Source organism: Labeo rohita, unplaced genomic scaffold (genome assembly GCF_022985175.1).
Source record: "Labeo rohita strain BAU-BD-2019 unplaced genomic scaffold, IGBB_LRoh.1.0 scaffold_128, whole genome shotgun sequence".
Classification (NCBI taxonomy): Eukaryota; Metazoa; Chordata; class Actinopteri; order Cypriniformes; family Cyprinidae; genus Labeo; species Labeo rohita.
In genome coordinates this window covers 101402-127194 of record NW_026127428.1, presented here as the reverse complement: position 1 = coordinate 127194, position 25793 = coordinate 101402, and the positions used below count along the sequence as shown (strand labels likewise).

At 35.4% G+C, this 25793-nt stretch overlaps 1 protein-coding gene across 1 annotated transcript in view; it reads left to right on the top strand.

Annotated features, from left to right (window-relative positions):
* The window catches only part of LOC127157956 (Fc receptor-like protein 5), a 104550-nt gene that overhangs the window by 5693 nt on the left and 73064 nt on the right, over positions 1-25793 (top strand). The window contains exons 3-10 of the mRNA XM_051101133.1: positions 94-129; positions 527-790; positions 7421-7681; positions 7891-8163; positions 9676-9948; positions 10019-10150; positions 11165-11335; positions 11432-11713. Of these exons, the coding sequence (XP_050957090.1) occupies positions 94-129; positions 527-790; positions 7421-7681; positions 7891-8163; positions 9676-9948; positions 10019-10150; positions 11165-11335; positions 11432-11713 (1692 nt within the window). The remainder of the gene's footprint in view (positions 1-93; positions 130-526; positions 791-7420; positions 7682-7890; positions 8164-9675; positions 9949-10018; positions 10151-11164; positions 11336-11431; positions 11714-25793) is intronic.

Genomic DNA, 25793 nt, shown 5'->3' with positions numbered 1-25793 from the left:
GATTGGCAGCGCCCCTAGCATTTGCCTATTCCACCTATGCCACAGGCCCTGCAATATCAGCTCAATGCTCACATTTTCTTTTTGTGTTTCTAGTGCTGATTTCAATCATTCACTCTGGACAAACTGAAGGTGAGTGAATTTCATCACATATTCACATATGAGTGATTTTACACTGTTACAAACTAACTGTGAAAAGAGTGTTATGATATTTATTGATTATAAATACATCTTTTAAACAAATTATTTGTGTGTTGTGACTAGAGGAAGAAATTACAGGGAACCAATAGCAATGTCAACAGCACATATACTTTCTAAAATACTGAAGTGCTCTAAGAATAAAAATGAAAATGTCTCATAAGACACTAAATAAGTGACTATAACAGCTATAGATCAATACTTCAGTCTAACCTGATACAGCATGTGTGTTTTGCAAAAAAACTGTTTATGCAAATAAAAACAGCTCATTTTATTCTTTTATTATTATATAACCTTATTATTTTATTTGTGAATTGTTGTCATTGTACAGAAAGACCAAAACCCAAAGTAACCATTAAACCTGCTCAGCATGTATTCAGAGGAGAAACAGTCACTCTCAGATGTGACATCTATGGTGGAGTCACTAGCTGGAGCTACAGCTGGTATAAAGAAGGTTCAACCAGTGTTTTCAGTGATCGACAGGAACACACATTCAGTTCTGTTACTGAAAATAATGCAGGTAAATACTCCTGTAAAGGATTTAAACGATCACGCTGGTCACAAATGAGTGATGCAGTTACACTGACAGTATCAGGTGAGTTTGATCATCACTTCATACACACAAACACATTTAACATGTTATTAATGAGTGAATATTAATATATTAATACATATTAACATATTGATATTGAGCAAAAACTTATGAAATATGTGAGGAATAATTGACAATGGGCTTTATTTTATAAGAATTAAAATGGAAATCAATTATTCCGCTTATACTACAGTTACCACACCTCAAGACATTGATCAGATGATACATTTCAAGGCATTCCTCTGGTTTTTGTCTTTAAAACAATATTGTAATTAGGATTAATTTCTTACGCATTTCATCCAACACCTCCGTTGCTAATTCCAAAACATCATTTTAGACCTAGTAATAACGCTTGAGCTGTTGATAGCAGATTGTGATTAATAACATTAATCATGAGAGAAAGAGAGGGTCCAAAACCTTTTTATTGCTTTAAACCAAAAACCAAAAACAATATAATCAGTTCAACATTTCCAAAGTACAAAAAAAAAGAAAAACAAAACAGTATCTGACAGTATTTAAAACAGAGAATAAACATCTGTTTTGAAAAACTTTCACCAAACAATGTGAACATTCTTTGTAGCAAACAAAAAAAGAGCACTCAGTCTCAAACAATTGAAAATACAGTGAAAAATAGTTTCCTTTTGTAAACAAAGGACAATCAGCACTTACACTGGGATTAACAATTGAAATAAAAGCATTTAACAGCCACAATGCCATGCAAAATTCTCCATTGTAAATCCCCTACCCTCTTTGTCAACGGTGGTTTGTACAATGTTCTCCACACAGGTTTGATCTTATTATCAACTCCTAAATAAGGAGTATCAACTCTACCATTTAATTTACTTTTATTCAACACTTTGACATACAACTTACACATAACTTTTCCTCCCATATCTTTCAAATCATTAGTAAGAAAACCTTCAGACTCCAAAAGTTGACCAGAACATTCTTTAAAATCGGGAAAAAGATTCACAGCAGGAAAGGGAACCTCAACATTTGGCTGACAGAGGCCATTACAGTAATCAGTTAATAAAGAGACTTCAGTCTTTGTGAATTTACATTTCCAGGAACCAAGCAGTTGATTTATGAACCACACGTCCTAGTGTGACAACCCCAAGTGAGACAAACAACTGCATCACAAAAGGTCCTATTACATCCTCTACGTTAAAGTGTGTCCCATACACCACAGGTTCCTTCAACAGCCATGATAGTGACTCATCGCCCGTTGATCTCTGCTTATAAACATCCGCCAAATCCCACCCGCCCTTGATAAAACTTTGGGAGATTATGCAGTTTATGAGTTCGTAAGTTCATTAAAAACAAAGATTCTGCGAGACCCAAATTCCCACCTCGAGACAAGATAGTTCTGGCTAGGGGTCTCCAGACAAGGTCTTTGGGTCCAAATAGGAACCTCTGAATGAACTGGAGTCGAAAAGCAGCACCTCTGCTGGCAAGATGAATAAGACCTTGGCCCCCTTCTTCCTTCGGTAAAAACAAAATGCTCTGTGGGACCCAATGCATCCGATCCCAGAAGAAGTCCACTAGAACTGCTTGTATCTTAGCTAGTCATTTTGTTGGAGGATCAATACACAATAATTGGTGCCACAACATAGAAGAAACCAAGCTGTTAATTACTAGTGTTCGACCTCTGAAAGACATGTGTGGAAGAATCCACTTCCACTTTTTTAAATGTCCTTCAACTTTCTCTACAGCATTTTCCCAGTTTTTACACATAAAAGTTTCATCACCAAGATAAACCCCAAGATATTTAAAGCCCCCGTTACTCCAAGTTAACCCCACAGGTAAAACAAGATTCTGACTTAGTTTTTCACTAAAAGATATAGCTTTACTCTTCCCCCAGTTAACTTTGGCAGAAGATAAAACAGTAAAATCATTGATGTTTTTAACAAGAGTATCAATATCTTTTAGTTTGTTAACAACAACAACAACATCATCCACATATGCAGATAATTTAAAAACTGTTTCACAACCAGAGATTGCCTTAAGTTATGTAAAAAAGGCTCTATTGCCAAAGTGTACAACATACCAGACAGTGAGCAACCTTGTCTTATTCTCCTCTGAACCTTAAAAGGAGCACTTAAACCACCGTTGACCTTCAATATACTGTCAATATCACTGTACAGGACTCGAACCCTGTTTATAAAGCAAGAGCTGAAACCAAAAGCATCTGAAGTTTGCCACAAATATTGATATTCAACTCTAGCCTTTTCTTGGTCTAATGAAATTAAAACGTTTTCGCACCCCAATGACTTGGAGAGACCTAAAAAGTCACAAATTAAAACAATATTATCAATATTAACCTATTTGGAATGCAGTATGTCTGATCAACATGAATGATATGCTCCATCACTTTTCTCAACCTCAAAGCCAACACCTTGGACAAGATTTATAATCAGTGCAGAGTAAAGCCACTGGCCGCCAGTTTTTAATCTCCTGCAAGTCTCCCTTCTTGGGGAGAAGAGTGAGGATTGCTCTTTTGCAGCTCAAAGGTAGCAGCCCTCTTCTTAGACAGTCCCTGAGAACAAGCAGTAGATCCTCTCCCAACACAGGCCAGAAGGTTTTGTAAAAATCAACAGGAAGTCCATCAATAAAAAAAAGCTCCTCAGCAGAGATCATCACATTCAACTCTGCCATAGCTTCCTCAGAAACCTTAGGTAAGTCTCTATAAAAAGACTGTGCCACCTCAGGATTCTCCTGGAACTCCTTTTTAAAAAGCTTTTCATAAAACTCAACTGCACATTTTCGAATCCAGTACTCCAGTACTGGACCGCAAAGAATGCATGAGCCTTTTTTTGTCCATTCTTTCATTCAAGGCCGAAGAAAAAATGAGAAGGAGCATCCATTTTAACAATATTTTGATACCGTGACCGAATTAAGGCACCTTGAGTAGAAAAACCCAAAAGGCTTGACAGAGCTAACTTCTTTCTTTTTAAGATCTTTTAAATGTTCTCCATCTTTTGAGGAGTTTGCCAATTCTTGTAATTTCTTTGTCTCGTTCTCCAAAACTTTCATAGATTTAGTCATGTCCCTTGTGACATTGAGAGTATATTGTAAACATAATTGCTTTATTTTTCCTTTCCCTATGTCCCACCACTGCTGTAACGAGGTGTATTCAGCTTTTGTTTTTGTGTAACCACTCCAAAAATACTTAAAAACATCAATAAAAACATTATCTGAAAGCAAAGACACATTATTACATTTCACATCTTTAACAAAGATAGAAACTTGAACAAGGGAATGATCTGAAATACCAATTGGAAGTATTGAACAACCTCTAAGAACATTACTGTGATGTTTAAAACAATAAACTCTGTCAAGCCTTGCCAAAGATAAAACATTGTCCTTTACATGAGTCCAAGTGGTATGAAAAAATCTCCAAACATAAATCATTTGTTTCAATTAGGTTAATAAGGCTTTTGATGCTAGCTCCATGCGGTTCAGAATGATTTCTGTCTAGAAAAGCATTTGCAGTGCAATTAAAGTCACCGCCTAGGAACATGTATTCATCCTCATTACATTTGCTAATCACAGTATTTAAAATATTTAAAAATATCACCCTTTCGGTGCCTACATTTGGTGCATATACATTAATAAAGGTTATTTTTACATTTTCAAAAACAGCTTGTATTTTTAACAGTCGACCCTCAATAATTTCTTCAGTGACACATGAAACAGGTAAAAAATCTTTAGAAAAAAGGATGCCAACACCTCCACTGTTACTGCTCTTATGACTGAGAAACACTTCCCCATCCCACTCTTCTTCCAATCAGTTTCATTCTCAGATGTACTATGTGTTTCATGTAAGAAAATAACATTCAATTTCTTGACTTTAAACAAGTTAAAAAGAGAAAACCTTTTCACATCCTCTCTAGCACCATTAATATTTAAAGAACCCAACTTTATGTCACACATGACAAAAGTGAGACTACATTTAGACAAAACAGCAAAATCAACCCAAAAAAAAACAAAAAAACAAAACAAAAACCACTTAGCCATCATTTGCTATTTGTGCTTTAACTTTCACCATCAGCTTCTTAAGGCAAAATATTTTCTGATCAGTAAAGGCTGTCTGGGTAGTAGGTTCTGTGTTTTTCATGAAAAATCTGACTGAACTAAGAAACAATTTCAAATCTGGAAAGAATTCATCAACTTTAACAGATCTCATTCCCTTTGTTTTTTGCAAAAAAATCTGAATTTTGGTAAAGGGGTAAACACTTTCCACATCCATCTGTGTATCCCCACATTCACTTTCACCCTCCTGTGTGTCAGACAAGCTTTCTTGTGACTGGGATAAGCAAACCGCTGGATACATTTTTGACACTTTTGTGATTTGTTCAGTGCTTGATTTATTTTCAGGGCTTTTTCTTTTGTTTGACACCTTAGAAAAATCATCATCCATCAAAACATCTTCCTCACTAAACAACACTGACTGCACTACTCTAGTCCTTGTGTGACCAACATTTAAATCTCCTTTTGAGTTATCTTGCACTTTTTGCTCACTCTGTTTGCCATCTGAATCTACCACCACCTCATCTTCCCGACCATTATCCCCTCGAATTTCTACCTGTGAGACCTGCGTGTTTTCTCGCGGTTCGCCCAGAGCAGTGGCACCGCCATCAGCCCCAGTGGGCGGCGTGTCTGCCGCATCAGCAGCCGAGTGGCTTGCACCTCTTTCATTCGGACACGAACGAATCCATGCCCCAACGCTCCGCACCCAAAGCACCTCATCATTTCTGTGGTTACATGTACAGTATAGTCAAAATCATCAACCTTAAACTTAAAAACCAAATTCAACTCTTCATCGTTCTTTTTAAGGATCATCTGAACTTGTCTCCTAAAAGACATCACATGTTTAAGCTGAGGAGACTTGCAACTGATGGGGATCATTTTTATCGGTGAAACTAACTTTCCATATCTCCCTAGCTCTTTTTCCAAAAGTTCATTTTTCAAAAACGGGGGTGCATTTGAAATAGTGACATTTTTTGCAGGACTTGTCAGGGACAAAACCAGTATGTATGTATCGTTAATAATAATTCCACTCTCAAGCAAACGGTTTGCTTTATCAACCTCATCCAAAAAAATAACGACTGCACTATTCATTCTGGAAGCCGACTTGATGCTTTCAAAGCCAACAATCTCACCTACCACTAGACTACAATCTTCAACAGAAGCTCCTTCAGGAGGAGACAATTTGATAGCATGTCAGCATGTTAACTTTTGAAAACTAAACTGCTCTCCCACAGCCATGCTGACCAGCTACGCCAGCAGTCTAGAAAACCACTGACAAGAACAGCAAAGAAACAAACCAAGAGAGAGTCTACAGCAAAACCACTGACAAGAACAGCTCTCCTCACCACGCTCACACATGTGCAGAGAGAGAGAGAGAGCGAGAGCGAGAGAGAGTATTTGTGGATGACCTCTGTGAGTCTGTGTGTCTCACATAATAAAACAATTTCTACTAATAGTGAAACAATTTGGATCAAGAACAGCTCTGTTTTTATCTCTTTTAGAAATATTCATTAGTTTTCCAGTTGTCTTGCATTTTGATGATAAAATCATCTTAGGCAGTAAGGACTTTTGAACTGAACAATGGAAATAAATCATTTGTTTGGCCAGTGTCTTGTGGGTTTTGGTTATTTTGATTTTATAGACATGTAATGAAATCATGGTCAAATTGATAGCATGTAATGTGTTTCCCTGAAAATAATTGCACAACTTAGAACGTTCATCAGCAAATCAGATTCAAGCATTCAACGGCCCCGTAGTATAATTAATTTTAATATTTACTCCTTTCAATGTCAGAAGCAAAGCATGCTGGGAAGTAGAAATCTGCTGAACTCATTCTATGAATGTGTGTGGACATACATTCACATTATATACACATATGCAATATATTTACAAGGTCAAGGTCGTTTATTTATATAGCACCTTAAAAGCAATGAGTGCTGACCAAGGTGCTGCACAGTCAAAATATCAGAAATATCAACCAACAAAAGCATTAAGACATATAAAATTTAAAATCATTAAATACTACAATAAGTAATACAAAGCATCACTAAACAAAAAATGACATAACATAACATAAAACAAAAAGGTGTTTTCAAGTTAAGTAAAAGCTGGAGAAAAAAGATATGTTTTAAGAGATATTTAAAAGACAAATTTAAAAGACAATACTGTATGGGATGATTTGATGGATAAAGGTAAAGAGTTACATAGTGTAGGACCAAAAACTGAAAAAGCCCTGTTCCCTTTAGATTTAAAATGAGATTTTGGGACAATCACTAACAACTGAGAGGACGATCTAAGCGTTCTTATGGAGAAGATCTGAAATGTAAATAGGAGCAAGACCACAAAGTGCTTTAAATACAAAATAACAAATAAATACTGAATATATTTGCAGGGTCATTTGAATTATGTAATTTATAACATTACATTTAGCAGTATATTTCCATATATGTTTGTTTCATAAGGGTTGTTCCTGCAATTGATTCTTAAATATTTATGTCTTACTTTTCCTTTAAAATCAAGATGCAATAATGATTTACTAGTACGAGGAGGAAATCTGCTTAAAAACTTTAATAACTCATAATCCCACTAACTTTATTTTGACAGATTTTCCTACACCTATTCTGACTGCTGAGCCACAGAGTTCAGTGTTCACTGGAGACTCAGTTACTCTGAGATGTGAGCTGATTCAGTCACACAATGGATGGGAGTTTCTCTGGACAAAACACTCACACAGTGAATCTACTGAAACTGCAACTACAATAATCAATTCTGTGAAAGTCTCTGATGGAGGAGAGTACAAGTGCAGAGCACGAAGAGGAAGATATTACACAGGTTACAGTAAACCAGTAATAGTGACAATATATGGCAAGTATTTCCCTTTTCTCTGAGAACACAATGAAAGTGATTTAGCAGGAGACTGATTTAGTGACTATAATTGAAAAACACTTAAGTCTAACTTGATTTGGTGTGTGTTTTACAATTAAATGTGCATTCAGTATAAACACATTTTTTTTTTATTACATTTTAAATCATTTATTACATTATTTTCATTGTGAATTTTTGTCATTGTACAGAAAGACCAAAACCCAAAGTGACCATTAAACCTGCTCAACATGTATTCAGAGGAGACACAGTCACTCTCAGATGTGACATAAATGGTAAAGGAGTCACTAGCTGGAGCTACAGCTGGTATAAAGAAGGTTCAACCAGTGTTTTCAGTGATCGACAGGAACACACACTCAGTTTTGTTACTGAGTCTGACGCAGGTAAATACACCTGTTATGGATCAGAGACAGAAGGATCACGCTGGTCACAAAAGAGTGATAAAGTTACACTGACAGTATTAGGTGAGTTTGATCATCACTTTATACACACAAACTCACATTTAACATGTTATAAATGAGTGATTTGCTTCTTTTCTTTCACATTATGCAGTGTTTTTAAAACCAGTTTCCTCAAAAATCTCCAAACCAAGTCTCACAAAACTTGGCTGGATAGATACTAGATTTAGTAAATTTCACCCTTAGACCTCATCATAGAGGTTTTTCACCTCAACAAGAAATATTATATCTTAATGTTGCAAGATCATGTCACAGCCCTAGAAGGTGTACTCAGTAACAAATTGTGATCTACTAAAATAGATTACTTTGAATAATTTGCACTTAAATAAAATTGAAATTATAGACTTACTTGCAGAATATACACTCATGAAAGATGAAAAAAAAAAAAACTACTTAATCACAATAATGTGAATAGTTGTACTTTGTTACCTCCACCACTGATCCCCCTCCACTAGTGCAGGTCTTGCCCTAAGCCCTGGTCCATAAACCCACATCTGCCAAATATCCACATCTGCCTTTGCTCACACTGTTTTTCCTTCTGTCCATCCCAACCGGTGTTCGAATTGTGTCAAAGCTCTTAGGCTGTCCCCCTAACCAGACCCGCCCTTCAAAAAATAAATCAATAAATAAAACCTTACTCTAAGATAAAAAGCTCATATTATGATTGTACCAAACAATCACTAAGCAAAAGAAGAATTAAGTGTCTAGCCAAGGAATGTGTGATGTTGACAAAAAATTATATTTCAACATTTTGAGAGATTTCATCGATAACAGTAATCAGACAGTATTTTGCTGAGTGTGCTGCGCTGCAGGACTGCCATGAATAGCTGACTCTTAAAGTTATTGATATTCTTCATATTCAGAGTGGTCATTTCACAGCAGTGACAGAAACTGATATTTTCCAACAGGTTTAAAGTGATTTTTTTTTTTTATGGGCATTTTTTAGCTTTATAAAGCCATTCTTTTTTTTTTTAAGTATGAATTATCTTTTGCATCAAATACTTATATTTAATCAATAAAGTAAATTCAAATATTAAGACATTTTAGACTATTACCAAACAAATTAAATCATTATCAACAAAATTCATCTTTTCAGTGCAGAGGAAACACAGATAGATGTATAACCCACTGTTTAATGCAGGACATGAATGCATTATGAATGCATAATATTTTTATATTTTAATCCTAAAACGTTAAATCCTGATATCTAAAATTATTTTTAAAAATATGAATGTAAAAGGGAATGTAAAATGTGAAATTAAAACCACCAGTAGGTGGCAGCAAGTCACTGTTAATAAGTGAGTCATTGCGATTGAAACCAAATCATTCAAACGGTTGATTCATTCACAAAAGAAAAACCATCACGTTGTTCAGAAACGTAAAACAGTGCTGTGACTGTGTTTGGAACCATTTTTGTTGGTGAAATAGAGCAAAAGCATGTGTTTTACAATCAAGTGACTGTGTTAATGCAATAAAAACAACACATTATTTTCATTGTGAATTTTTGTCATTGTACAGAAAGACCAAAACCCAAAGTGACCATTAAACCTGATCAACATGTATTCAGAGGAGACACAGTCACTCTCAGATGTGACTTAAATGGTGAAGGAGTCACTAACTGGAGCTACAGCTGGTATAAAGAAGGTTTAACCAGTGTTTTCAGTGATCGACAGGAACACACACTCAGTTCTGTTACTAAATCTAATGCAGGTAAATACACCTGTAAAGGATCAGAGACAGGAGGATCACGCTGGTCACAAATGAGTGATGCAGTTACACTGACAGTATCAGGTGAGTTGGATCATCTCTTCACACACACAAACTCACATTTAACATGTTATTAATGATTTCTCTATTTCAGATCCCAGAGCAGTTTTAAGTGTTTCTCCACATATGTGGTTGACTGAAGGAGATCCAGTGACTCTGATCTGTGAGGTTTACAACTTTTCTACAGGCTGGACATTCAGCTGGTTCACTTTAACTGTCTCAGCAGGTAAGTTATAATGTGCTTAAAGGAAAAGTTCACTTCCAGAACAAAAATTTACAGATAATGGACTTCACCCCCTTGTCATCCAAGATGTTCATGTGTTTCTTTTTTCAGTCGTAAAGAAATTGTTTTTTTTGTTTTTTTGAGGCAAACATTTCAGGATTCTCTCCATATAGTGGACTTCTATGGTGCCCAGGAGTTTGAACGTCCAAAATGCAGTTTAAATGCGGCTTCAAAGGGCTCTAACCGATCCTAGCTGAGGAAGAAGGGTCTTATCTTGCGAAACAATTGGTCATTTTCTAAAAAAAAAAAAAAAAAAAGGTATGTAATTTTGAACCTCAGATGCTGGCCTTATCAAGCTTTGCCATGCGCATGCGTAGTCTTTGCATTCTGGGTTAATACAGTTAGGGTATGTCAAAAAACTCTCATCTCATTTTCTCCTCCAACTTCAAAATAATCCAACATCGCTACAGAAGTAACATGTTTAAAAGTGAACATGCAAATGTGGTCACCCTTTACCACGCAAAAAAAGGTAAAACAGTGATGTATAATTTTGAAGTTGGAGGAGAAAATGAGGATTTACCCTAACTGTATTGAACTGGAATGCACAGAGTACACATGCTGTACATGCTGAGCTAGACAAGCTGAGCATTTGAGGTTAAAAAGTATCTAAATGTTTTTTTTATTTTTTTTTATTTTTTAATTAAAATGACCGATCATTTTGCTAGATAAGACTGGGAAATGCACTGAAACTGCATTTTGGAAGTTCAAACTTACAGCCACAATTGAAGTCCACTATACAGAAAACATTCCTGAAACGTATTCCTCAAAACACAAAATTTCTTTACGACTGAAGAAAGAAAGACATGAATATCTTGTATGACAAGGGGGCAAGTACATTATCTGTAAATTTTTGTTCTGGAAGTGAACTTCTCCTTTAATGTGGTAAAATCTGAATTAACTGATTTTATTTAGGGCAAAAATACCATTTAATAATTAATGCATTCTCTGGTTTTACAGAGAACAGCCGTCATTATAATCCACTCTCAGACAGCAGCAGAGGAGCAGGAGGAAACTACACTGTCAGTTCTGCCGCTCTAAATCACACAGGAGTTTATTCGTGCAGAGCAGAGAGAGAGAAACCAGCCTATAAAACACAGTTCAGCAACACACAGCTGCTGTGGGTCACTGGTGAGTTCAAACAGAACTTAAACTATTGGTTCATATTTTATAAAGAGAGTTTCCATGCTTCAATCTGAGACTCTAAAGCTGTAATTGTTGTCTCAGGTGTTTCTCCTCCAGTCTCTCTGATCGTCAGTCCCAGCAGAACTCAACACTTCACATCTGTCTCTCTCTCTCTGATCTGTGAGGACCAGAGTAACTCTACTGGATGGAGAGTGAGAAGATACACAGACGGTGGACGGCTGGAAGATTGTTCATCATTACATCGAGGATCACAAACAGGATCTACATGTACAATCAGCTCCACCATCACATCACACACTGGAGTGTACTGGTGTGAGTCTGAATCTGGAGAGAAACATCATCCTGTTAATATCACTGTACACTGTGAGTCTGTGTTTCTGATTTTTTATTTTTTTTTAATAATTATAATGCAGTAAGTGCATGTTTGTTCTGTTTCTGTAGCTGGTGTGATTCTGGAGAGTCCTGTTCATCCTGTGACTGAAGGAGATCATCTGATTCTACACTGTTTATATCAACATACAACCTCACCAAACCTCAGAGCTGATTTCTATAAAGATGGATCACTCATCCAGAATCAAACTACAGAGATGAGCATCACTACTGTCTCAAAGTCACATGAGGGTTTCTACTACTGCAAACACCCAGAGAGAGGAGAGTCACCCAAGAGCTGGATCTCAGTCAGAGGTGAGAATAAGAACTAGAAACACTACAGAAATATTTCTGTACACTTTACAGCACTAATCTAAATGTAAAAATATATCTCAGCTTCCACAGACTCAAGATCTGATGGTCTCAAACCCATAACAACTGGAGTGACTGCAGGACTGACTGTCTCAGTTTTGATCATTGTCTTCTTGATCCTGCTGTGGCGCTACAGAAAAAACAAAGGTTAAATTAATTTTCCATGACATTTTTGCAAACGCTGTTATGTCAGCTGATTTTACAAGGTGTCTGGTCAGTTTCCAGATGCACTCGTCAAAATAAAGGCTCCAAAAATAGGTTTTCACAACAATGCTACACAGCAAAATCCCCAGTGTTAATTTAACACTCTGAGTGTGGACACATATAAACACTGAAGCAGTGTTAAAGTTAACGAGATAATTAGGTGATTAACGAAGTGATGATTGGTCCTTATTGAAGACACCTGATGTTAATAAGCAGAATCACCAAAGGAGAAAACCAACATTTTTAAGCAACCATTATAGTGGTCAGTGTTTGCATTAGTTGGGCTCTTGACCCTTAAATCATCAATATTAGGTTTTGTTTGGCTGCAATTACTGAGTTGTAAAAGCCAAAGAGCAAAAATAAATAAGATGGCATTGGCTGTGCTTGACTTAATCATCATATCGTGACTTCAGTACTTGACATAGAATTTCCTTACAGATTACAAAAAAAACTGTGACCAGAAGATCAATCAGTTTTGCCATAATCAGACAGATGATGAAAAAAAGTTTATCTTAATTTAGACACACAGACATGAAGAATCAGTGTGAGAATCACAACAACGGTGACCATCAAAAAGCGTGTTGTAGCCAATCAGAACTCATCCATGACTCCCATCATGCATTGCGGCATGATTAAATTATGAGAGTTCAGAGTTGATCTGTTTATCTGAATATGCCGTTTGTCACCATTGTTGAGATTCATGGGCTGGTTCTTGATGTCTATGTGTGCCTACATGAAATACTTCTTTTTTTTAAACAGGTTGTAAAATCTTTCCTAAATGTATAAGAAGTGCTGGATCTTCTGTGGATTGTCAAGGCTATTACAATAAGCAAAAAAAAAAAAAAAAACTAATTTAGAGATTAGACTCTAGATGATTTACGTCAAACAACGAATATGTTGAAACATAATCACCTGGTGACTTGAGCTTTTGGCTTGTCTGGCTATTTCAACTCAAATACAGCAGCCAAACAAAATCTAATATTAAAGATTTAAGGGCCAAGAGTCCAACTAATGCAAACATTGACCACTATAATGGTTGCTTAAAAATTTTGGTTTTCTCCTTTGGTGATTCTGCTTATTAACATCAGGTGTCTTCAATAATGATCAATCATCACTTTGTTAATCACCTAATTATCTCATTACCTTCAACACTGCTTCAGTGTTAACTTTAACACTGCTTCTGTGTTTATATGTGTCCACACTCAGAGTGTTAAATTAACACTGGGGATTTTGCTGTGTAAAGAAGACCTTTCTCTTTCTTAGTGTGAAGAACATTTAAAAAATCTAAAGAATTTTCTCCACTATTAAGTGCTTTTTGAGGATTGAAAGGGTTCCACTGAAGTTAAAGGTTATTCCTGGATCCACAGATTCCAATAAAACATGTTGTGTTTGTGTAGGTGGAAGATCTCAGTCTCCCTCTACTGTCAGTCAACAACAGAACAACAGTCAGACATCAGACCAGAACCAGTCTGGTCAGTCTTTACCCATTACCCATAAATAATATTAAATATCCATAAATCTTCACGAGCTGAGATGGAAGACACTTATGGATAACTTTTATTAACAGAATGGATCAGACAACTAAATAATTTTTTCACTCTTCTAAAGTCTGACATGATATTTGTGTGTTTGACATATAGGATATTAATTAATGTATTATTTAATCACAGGAACTGCTCATATTTATGACTCTGGTGGTGCAGCTGTTAATAAAGACATAAGCACAGGTAAATGACATCATTTGAATGTATTTTATGTCATTATGATTAGAAGTTCCATTGTAAAGAAAGTGTTAATTCATCTTCAATTTTTTTTCTTTCTCTGTTGCTCATTGTAGACAGTGTAAGTGAGTCTACTGAACTCACCTATGCTGAGATTGAATTGAAATCTACAAAGAAAAAGAAGAAAAAGAAAGAAAACAAAGGTAAACTGAAACAAAAGTCTCTGCTCTAATGATTTTATGATCATAACAGTAGCGGAAATTACCACAGTATTATCCTAAACATCTGTTCGTGGATATCATGTTGTCATTTTAAAATATAAAATATAATATATATTTATATATATATATATATATATATATATGTGTGTGTGTGTGTGTGTGTGTGTGTGTGTCTAGAATTAAAATAGATCACTGAATAACATACCTTAGCTGTAGAGATTTTATAAATATACTGATATTATGACTGTTGGACATACAGTAGGTGCTAATGATATTAACTGTTGTCATCTTTTAGAGAATAAAACTGAGAGTTCTGACTGCATTTACTCTAAACTTGCACTGAAAACAGATTAAGGTGAGTCAAAATATAAACATCAATCACAATTCACAAGAAAACTGCATCTATAGGCCTCAATCATGAATTAAAGAATAAAATGAAATACTGCATATAAAAATGAAACATGTTTTTTAAATTAATTTCTGTATTTTCAGGTGCTGGATCTAGTGATGTGACACATGCTCAGGTGAAATATAAAAAAAAATGCCAAGAGGAGAAACTTTCAATCCCAGGATACTGATAAGTTTCAATCATCATCAATCATGTATAATCTTTATGATATTGAGCATGTGATGGCAATAGATTCATCAGCACTTGATATTAGTGATTCAAACCATCATGTGCTTCAGAAAGTTTGCATGTTAATATTTGATTATACATTGGAGAAAAAGAAAAGAAAAGAATGATTATTATTTAGTATTGCAGTGTGTATTGATTTAGGACTTGATATTAGCAAAGGCAGTAGATTATTATTTGAAAAGTAAGAGAAAAGAATATGAAATGTAAGGCCGTTTCTGTTCTGATTTCCTAAGTGAACAATTTTCATTTTCCTGGAAAAACTGGAAATATTAAGGAGTTTTAAAATTTCAATGTCTGGAAAAGTTGTCTTTGAATGTAAATGTATAGTGAAAATATATTTTTATTTGGAAAATATATATCTAGCTATGTCAAACTGTAAAATATTTTATTGGACAGAAAGCCTTAACTCTTTGAATATGCAGAATATGCAATATACTCTGTGAAGAAAAACAAAACAAAACAAAACAAACAAACAAACAAAAAAAACATGGACATTGATTAGTCATAAAGTAACAGCTTGCTTGTTTATCTTAACCCATTTGTGGTTTATGTTTTAAGTGTATTAGAAAATTATTTAATATACATCAAAACTTTGGGGTCAGTAAAAGATATATATATATATATATATATATATGTATAAAATGACACAATATTAGTTCAAAATATCAGTTTATCATACAAAATATCATACACAAATATGAAGCACTTACTGACCCCAAATTTTAAATGATTGTAAACTTTTATTTATTTATTTTTTAATTTTTTTCCAATTTTACTTAAATACTCTGTGTTAAGAAAAATAATATCAAACATTCAGACTATTCTCAGTTATGTATTATTATCATTTCAAATGTATCTTTTCATTCCAGACAGATGTAACTGTTCTGTTACTAGGGTGCAGTATGAGTTTGAAGAATTGGTTGTCATAGAAACAGCGCTGGTGATGTTTGTGTTCACTGTTCAAAAACCAACTGACCGAATGTGGAATTTAAACAGATTTAAACTAACATATATTCTTCATAAAAATTACTTCTTTATTGTTTATTATATTGAGAATATTAATGTACCAAAATATCTGTGCAAGGTTTTGCTTTGAAAATACAGAAAGAAACAATAATGGTCTACTCAGTTATTGTCTCATTTGTTTAAACCTGGTTATTGTCATGTTATCATGAAGGATGTCTGTGATCACAGTCTGCAGATTTTACAACTTTGAGAAGTAAAAGGATTTGTTATCCTGTGGCTCCCTCTAGTGAACAATATTAGTGTTACAGTCATCATCTCATTACCATTGATATAAACTGCTAATATTTAAAAAAATGCTCTTGGTGCCCCGAGCATCAAGTTCATGATTTCTTATCCTGTGGTTATACTACACATACATGGTTAAACTGGTTAGTGTAGCAAGACCATTGTTAATTTGTGGTTACTACATGGTGGTGTTTTTTTTTTTTTTTACCATATTTAATTTTTGTAAGGGATCTGTAGACGCTAATGACTGAAACGTTATTTAGCCAACTGATTGTGTAATAATGGCTCAATGCACTTGTCAAAAAGTAGGCCTATCTTCTAAACTATTGGATGAATCCAAGTTCTTTTGATACATTTTGGTCTTCAGGCTGTCTAGATGAAGATTACAAAATTTGGGGCTAATTGGGCGAATTGTGCGAATGTCACATTGATCTAAATTACATGGAAAACTAACTCACAAAACAAAACTGCATTAGTGATACCACACAGAGTACATTTGAATCATTGAATTATTCCGTAAATCATAACAATATCACAGATCTGAGTGCTACAGTTCCTTCATATGATACAGAGCATTAGTGAACTGAACAATGTCAGTATTTTTGAACTTTAAAGCACCATATTTCACTCTGAAATATTTCTTCATACTTTTCATGTGCAGTTCAGGTTAATGTTTTGTTCTATGTAATGTTATTACTAGGGATGTCGCAATACTCAATATAATATTGAACCGTTCGGTTCGACCTCCACGGTTCAATACGTGCTTATGAATTGCGGTTTTTCGGTTTTGCATTTAAACAACTTCCTTGTTTTATTTCTGTCGGAATTCGCTGTGTGTGTGCCCGTGATTTCACATGCTGAAATGAGGAAACGCTTCCCCGCTTATATTTGAAAAAGCAACACACGCAGAGCATCTCCCATTCTAATGACATGCAATGATAAGCCTTTCTAAACCTGTTGTCCAACAAAAGAGTTATAAAAACATGTTTTAAAAAATATATTCTAACTTGTTTTTAATTCACAACATCAGTGGAGTGTTTGAAATAACTTCTTTATGTGATCTGATGTGGATTCTTATCACAGAATGAGGCAGACAACAAATTCTATACTTATATTCTATGTATGTCGATTAGCATTGGCTTATGAAAATACACAAGATGGCTTGAAGAACACAGATAAACCATATATTATTGTAGACGAGTGTTTATTGTCCTTACATTTCATCATTCAAAACGTTTAACGTTATGTTTTTTTTATCCAGTCACAGACTCACAGCAATAGAGCTCAGGAGTTTACGTCACTGCACATTGCATTCTGGGTAGTCACCGCCATGTTTTAGGACACGCTAAATAGCGTACAATGACAATAAATACAAATCACTAGAGGAAAAAACTACTGTATTTGCTTTAATATTTTTAAGAGCTGCTTGCACTTGCGTAGAATAAATGTACTAATATTTGAATCCATTGCGTTCATTCGAGCACTCAGTCGTGTGGCCAGAACACGACACATACACACTCACAGAAATCATACCGCCGCCTTCTATTGTACCACACACAGGACCAAATTAATTTCTCTTTTGCAGTTTTTAATAACTAGGTGGCACTGATGTATCTGACCGATAAAATAAACACACTATAGGTTGATCTCAGCCAGTTGATCATGTAAGTGAACCACCGCTCTGCACATTTTGTGTGTATCCCAGATGTCGGTTCTATTCAAAAGTAAGTGCCCTGCGAACTCGAAATATTCCGCCCTGATTACAGTTCGAAGACAGCGTATATGTTCCATTCACTGAACATTAAAGTGTGCAAGACATGAATTTAAATTGCATTTATTTACAGGCGTATATTGTGTCACACTCCTCTAAGTTTCGTCTGTGTGTGAAGACTATGCAGTCGGTGGCGTAGCGCAAATCCAAGAATGAATATTCCTAAGTAAACTTAAACTGATTTCCACTGCTCAGGGAGTGGGGAGCAATGAACATTGTTTAGGGACCATGTTAATCGCAACACAGTTCAGTCATGGAGCTCTCTTTGGACTAGCTGGTTGTCTGAATCAGGTTAAATAAGACAGCCATGCAATATATGCAGAGCGACGGTACGTGAGGAATGGATTTGAGAAACGCTGATTTAATCATATGTCATATCGCCCTAATTTCATTGAGGGATAAAGTTCAATAAGTTTTACTGGACTTAAATTGAACAAATACACAATTTCTTACAAAGAGCTGCTGAACAGTAACGTTTAATCACATGAGTTGCTTTATGACAGTGATCGCAAAGAGCCGTATCACAAATTAAATTACATTTCCAAACGTGTTATTCATAGCGTGAGCACTTACAAATTCAAGTGGATCGGAAATTGTAAAATTGTAATAAATAATAAATACAAACGAAAAAGCCAGAAGTTGTTTATTTTTCATTGAGCTGTTTTCGCCATTGTGTTGTTTTAAGCTGAAAAGCATAAAATTGCGCTTCATTTTAGATCTGTTCTCATGACAGCAGATATGGCAATTCATGTCACAGCAAGCGTTCTCCATTCTTAGGTGTTTTTAAATGTACAATATATATTTTAACATCTACCTCCACTATTTCTCAGTCCAGACTGTAGCATCCATGTCCGAATGTCCCAGAATGCCGTGCATTGCTGACGTCACATTCCCATTCTATGGCTGCGTCCGAAAGCTCTAAAATGCTGCCTTCGGAGGCAGCATTCCAAGGCAGGAAGGCATCAAGGCACGTCCGAATTCTAATTCTGCTTCACTTCCTGTCTCCGGAGGTACCTTCTTCTGATGGAATTTTGAAGGCAGCATAGATATATCCTTCGCTGCCTTCGATTTCCCACAATCCTGTGCGTGTGCATCATATAGGATATATAAATAAAGATATTCTGGTATAATAGATGAGATCTTGACCATGATATACTTTATGAATCGTAATAGTGTAAAAAGCATAATAAATAATATTGTTTATAATAATAGTAATTAGTAAAATGTTAAAAGGGTTCAAATGAGTAGTAAATAAGAATAATATTTACAATACACTACTAATAATAACGAAACAGCCACTAATAACAATGACCTGTTCTGCAATATTACTTGCATCAGTGCTTTTATTTGTTTAAGCAAAAAGTAGCTGCCATTCTCAGTCGTCTTCTCCGACACACAGACCTTCGGTGGGTAATGACACTGAGGTATTTATGTGTTAAAGCATTTATATAAAACTGTATCAGATTGTTTTTCTACAAAATCTACAACTTAACCGTTAGGTAACCTAGCAACGGCGTCATGTTCTGCTGCCTGTGAAGTCTGTCCGAAACTGTTTCTAGAGTTGCCTTCGCAGCCTTCGAAGTCACTGCCTCATAAGGCAGCGAGGCAGCAAGTCAGCTGACTAGGTTTTCGGACGCAGCCTATAGTGATGCCTTTATCCACATTAGAGCAGCTAGAACGGAACGTAATCAGCGCTACTTCTTTGACGCATATGTGGATTTACTGCACGAGGGCGCCCTGTAACATCCAGTATGAATGAAACCCATTCTATTTTGCATAAAAATCGAAAAAACAAAACCTCTCTCAAAAGGAAAAATAAGCAGACATATACTAAACCATGCTTTTTTCAATGTACAGAGGTTTAAGAGAGTATTTTGTTAATTTGTTGCAAAAAAAAAAAAAAAAAAAAAAAAAAAAAACACTGAAGTGGTAAGATATCAGAACCAAACCGAACCGAAAACCCTGGGTAAAAACCGAGGTATGTATTGAACCGTGGACTAACTGTATTGTTGGACCCCTAGTTATTACACAACAATATTATCACGATAAATCAACCCATTCTCACTCGGTAAAATCAGGTTCTGCAGAACGGTCAAGTGCCTCTAAGCGTCACATTCATTTCAATGGGAAACTTTTGGCATCAGAACACAGACGCAAAGGATATAGGCTTGTTTGAGATGAGCAAAATCTGTGCAGAACCGATCACCGGGGATCAGCGCAAGATGCATGCCGGTTAGATATGTGTCCGAGTTACGTCCGCCTTGCTCTGATGTCATGCTGAGGTGTGCCAAAAAACTCTCGCGATGGCGAGGCGGCTGTGTCGGATTGAGCAGTCGAGCGCAGTTGCTCTCCACCAACTGCGCTGACCAAAAGCACAATGGGAAATGCCTGTATGACGACACAGCTTAGAGTTCATTTGCTCAGACAAGCGTGTCTAAAATGTTTTTAATCAAATATAATGTGTATATGTGTTTAAATTTGCATGAATATTCCCAAACACTATGCCAGTACGATCCCTGTGAGAGATTCTACAAAAATCTAAAATGCACCTTTGTATTAAAGTAGAAATTGATGATAAATACACCTTTCATATGAAATTAAATAGAAAACACTTTGAGTGTCTTGTTTATCATATTTATTGTCACATAAAAACAACAGAGCTGAAATTATAGGTGTGTTCGACTTAATGCGGCGCTGCGCAGCTCGATCAAATTCTGACTTGAAGCGGTGCATGCCGGTTAGAAATTTTGTCCGACTTGAGGAGGCGCCAGCGCCTCGTGACTGTCACGTGTGGCATCAAAGTACCGCGATAGCGATTCGAGAGCAGTCGGCTGACTCAGCCGGCGCAGTTTCTCCAGAGCGGCTGCAGGAGCTCTGATGACCACATGGCTGTTTCACAATTGGCCAGATTCACCACATGACAACGATCGCGTGTGTTTTGGGTTTATTCTAACATCCTCAAGTCCGATAATACTCACAAATCTGTGTTTTTAGAACGATAAAAGTGTTTTTACTGTAGTCGCAATGTTATGTTGAGTCAGATCTATCATAAAACACTGATAAAAGCATATATAACCCCAATTTATTAGTATTTAAATAGTGTATGTTTATGTTGATCATTATTCTTGTTCAGATGTACTTGTTTTTGCTACATTGTGGGGACCAAATGTCTCCACAAGGATAGTAAAACCTGAAATTTGCGGTCCCCACAATGTTAAAAAATTATTAAAAATAGTAAATGATGTTTATCTGAAAGTGTAACGATGCAAACGCGTTTTCTGTGAGGGCTAGGTTTAGGGTTAGGGTTGGGTTAGGGGATAGACAATATCGTTTGGTCAGTATAAAAACTATAGAAGTCTATGGAAAGTCCCCACAATTCACAAAAACAAACATGTGTGGTGCTGTATTAAGCAGTATATATGAAACGTGTTTCTGTTGCTCATGAAAACGCTTTTGAAAAGTCTGTGTATTTGATAAATATTGCATTTAAGTCAGACACTTTCTGCTCTCGTTAGTGAAGCTCTCGCGGTGTTTGCATGCTCTATCACTGATGAAGTGAATTAAATGCAATGTTCATCAAATACACAGACTTTTCAAAAGCGTTTAATAAATTATATTTTACCATTAGAAACACTACTTTGACTAAAGATCTTACACATACTGGTGGATTAACCATTGATTTTGGTAATCACCAGTACTTAGTCTGGGGCAGCTGTGGCACAAACCGTACATTGGGTGGTGGTCCAATAAATTTGTTAAGCACAGTCAGGGATGGGTAATATTTCAAAAACATGTATTTGAAATGCAAAATACTATTTTTTATTTTGTATTTAAATACATTTAATCTTAGTATTTTTGTATTTTCAAAATACGTAAAATACTTTTTGCCAATCAACCTCTTTATTAGACTGCTGATTTCCTGTATGCACAAGTATACTAAATACTAAATACAAAAATACTAAGATTAAATGTATTTAAATACAAAATACATTTGACTTTTTCCAAAGGTATTTAAATACAAACATTCAAATTAGTATTTTAAATAGACAATGCACTCATTGTCATATTTCTGAAAACAGCCATTTTACACCTTTCTTTGAAGGGAGTAAAGCACTTAAAAATTATTTTGTAAATTAAATAATGAAATGAAAATTGAACTGAGGACAATAATGACTCTAAAAACACTATCCACACTTTCTTTGTTGGCCATAGAGTCTGATGAGATGAACAGATTGGATTACTATTATACCTGTGAAGGATCCTTAGATCCCTACATGCAAATTATTTAGTTGTTTGAATTTTATGTTTGTTTTCAATTTTATTTATTTACATAATTATTCATAATCATTAGTCATTCACATAATTCATATTTAATTATTTATTTGATTATTTAAGCATTTATTCATAAATATTATTCATTTATACGTTTTATTTTTTTTAATATTTCTTATTATTTTTCTTGCTTATGCATTTTCATTATCAGTTCCATGATTGTGGGGTTTCATGAATTGTTTGGTCTAAGAAATAGATAACAGGGATGTTTATGGAAATTCACGGTTTATGGGATGTTGAATCCATTTGATATATCATTGTTCTTTGAGCTGTACTCCCCAGATGAAGTTTGAACATTGAGACATACGCAACTAAAACTGTTCAATAAATTCTGTTATACTCTTTTTACCATCATCACTTCGTCTCCTGCTTCTGCTCTTTTCTTGCTTTCATCGGTCAACTTCATAACTGACAGAAACCTGCTGTTAGTGGGGTTGGGGTAACTACAGCTTGCTGACTAGTTGTTCTGTTACTGAAAGACTGATATTTTCTGATGGGATCTGGTGTCCGGGGCTGGATCCTAATTGTCTGGCGTGGGGACCTGATCTAACACCTGTAACAGTAGCCGAAAGCAGTCGCGGGCAGAGTTGAAAACGGAGCTGTCAAGTCGGACACTTTCTGCTCTCGTTAGTGATGCTCTCGCGGTGTTTGCATGCTCTATCACAGATGAAGTGAATTAAATCCAATATTTATCAAATACACAGACTTTTCAAAAGCGTTTTCATGAGCAACATAAACACGTTTCATATTGATCACACCTATAATTTCAGCTCAGTTGTTTTTTATATGAAAATAAATATGATGAACAAGACACTTAAAACGTATTTATCATCCATTTTTACTTTAATACAAACGTGTATTTTAGATTTTTATAGAAATATGACAACAATCATATATCTCTCACAGGGATCGTACTGGCATAGTGTTTGGGAATATTCATGCAAATTTAAAATTAAGCTGTCTCGTCATCCAGGTGTTTCCCATCGTGCTTTTGGTCAGCGCAGTCAGTGGAGAGCAACTGCGCCCGACTGCTCAATCCGACACAGCCGCCTCGCAGTCGCGAGAGTTTTTTTGGCACACGTCAGCATGACATCAGAGCAAGCCGGACGTAACTCGGACACATTAGGTGTGTTCGACTTCATCCACGGCTACAGACGGCGATCAACGAGAGTAGCCGAGAGCAGTCGCGGGTGGAGTTGAAAACGGAGGCGTCAAGTCAGACACTTTCTGCTCTCGTTGGTGAAGCTCTCGCTGTGTTTGCGTCCACTATCACAGATGAAGTGAATTAAATTTAATATTTATAAAATACACAGACTTTTCAAAAGTGTTTTCACGAGCAACAGAAACACGTTTCATATACTGCTTTATACAGCGCCATCTGAACAAGAATAATGATCAACATAAACATATACTGTTTAAATACTAATAAAGTGGTGTTATTTATGCTTTTATCAGTGTTTTATGATAGATCTGACTCAACATAACATTGCGACTACAGTAAAAACACTTTTACTGTTCTAAGAACACAGATTTGTGAGTATTATCGTACTTGAGGATGTTAGAATAAACCCAAAACACACGTGATCGTCATGCGGTGAATCTGGCCAATCGTGAACAAACTGCGTCGGCTGAGTCAGTCGGCTGCTCTCGAATCGCTATTGCGGTACTTTGATGCCACACGTGACAGTCACGAGGCGTCGGCGCCGCCTCAAGTCGGACAAAATTTCTAACCGGCATGCACTGCTTCTAGTCAGAATTTGATCACGCTGCGTTAAATCGAACACACCTATTTCTAAACGGTGTTACCAGATTTTTGGTTTCTGAGATTTTCTGTTTCGGTGGGTGGAGCTTACATAAATTTTCATAAGTTTCCCGGACATGCGCGTGGAACTGAGAATTTCAGTTTACGCTCCTTTCATCAACAGGTTTAGCGGTAGATTTCAAGAAAGGTAACATAAATTGTATTTACAGCGTTGCACAAACATATGCATGAACTGCATTTGTTCATCATTTTGTAACAGTTTATAATGTTTTATTAGTTTGCGTTTTCTTCACAAACATTGTGTTTTTTTGTAGTCGTCCATGAATAAATGATTGCAGGCATTCTTTGTGTAATGTTACGATAAAGCACAGCAAATCTCAGCTAGTTGTATACACTGATTTCAGTTTGTTGTGCCTTTCATTTGTAGTGATGATTTAAAACTGTCTTTGTTATCATTTGTTGAAAACATCACTGCCTGCAACAAATGAAATAAACCTATATGAATGTATTTGTGGACATATTTCTTGTATACTGGTGTGATGATTCATGTCTTAACTTACCCTGTTCAACATTCTCCATGTTGTCTGGTTGTGCACTGTCTGGTTGTAAACTATGATACAGTCATACACTGCTGCTATAAATGTTGCTGATATTTTAATTGCTTTTTCATATTTTCAATATATAATACGTAAACATTTGTGCAAACGAACATAAATTTATAAATGAAGATTATCACAAGGTTTAAGATGCCACTTGCACAGTGAAACCATGAATCCCAGAACACCTGGATGGTTACTTCTAGCCTCCACTGATTTCCAATTGTAGTGCAGACTGCAGATCTAGACATGTGAACCAACAATCATTTAAATTATTTTTTGTTATCCTCTTCTGTTACCTTTTAAGGTTTAAAAGTTTTCATCCTCTGTCAATGAATTAAATAACGTTCACCACAATTCAGTGGCCTAATAAAAAATTTGCAACCTGCACCGATGTTATTCTGTGTCATCTGTTCTTTGACCATGTGTTGCACCTGGATGATGATGATTGATACAAAAGCATGATTTATTTTGATGCAGAGCAAACACTTATTTGAGATTATTTATAAGTCATAAAGTAAACATGTATTCTTAATTAGGCTTTAATTAGAGGCACTTTTTATTAAAATAATAATAAAATGGAATAAAGATTGAATGGTGGCCTTGACCAGTTTTTGATAACTAGATGATATGATAATGTGTGTTGGTGTGGAAGTTTGATATTATGTGAGACAGTGACGTCTTGTTTTTTAAAAAAAATATATAAATTCAAAAGTGATTCACACTCAAAATCCAGGAAAACGTATAGTCATGGAGAATGTGATTAACAAAGTAAAGTGTTCCTGGAGTTTAAGTTTGAATCGCTGTTGAAGTCTTGTTACAAACAAAAAAGATGTATGCACCAAAACAAGATAAAATAGGAGAAATGTCCTCATTGAATATGCTGTATAAAAATATTACACATAATAAAGCTATTCTAAGATCATATGTAAGATATGTTTAAAAAAAATAATAATGAAAAAAAAAATAAATAAAACTTTCTTTTTTTTTTTTTACTTTATTTTGGCATTTGATTCATGACATTACCATTCAAACATTTTGGGATTACTATGATTTTATTTTTATTTTTTTTTTTAAAGAAATATATACATTTGTTTGACAGGGATGCATTAAACTGTAACAGTAAAGACATTTATAATGTTACAAAAGATTTATATTTAAAATAAATGCTGTTCATCTGAACTTTTATTTATCAAGAATTCCTGTT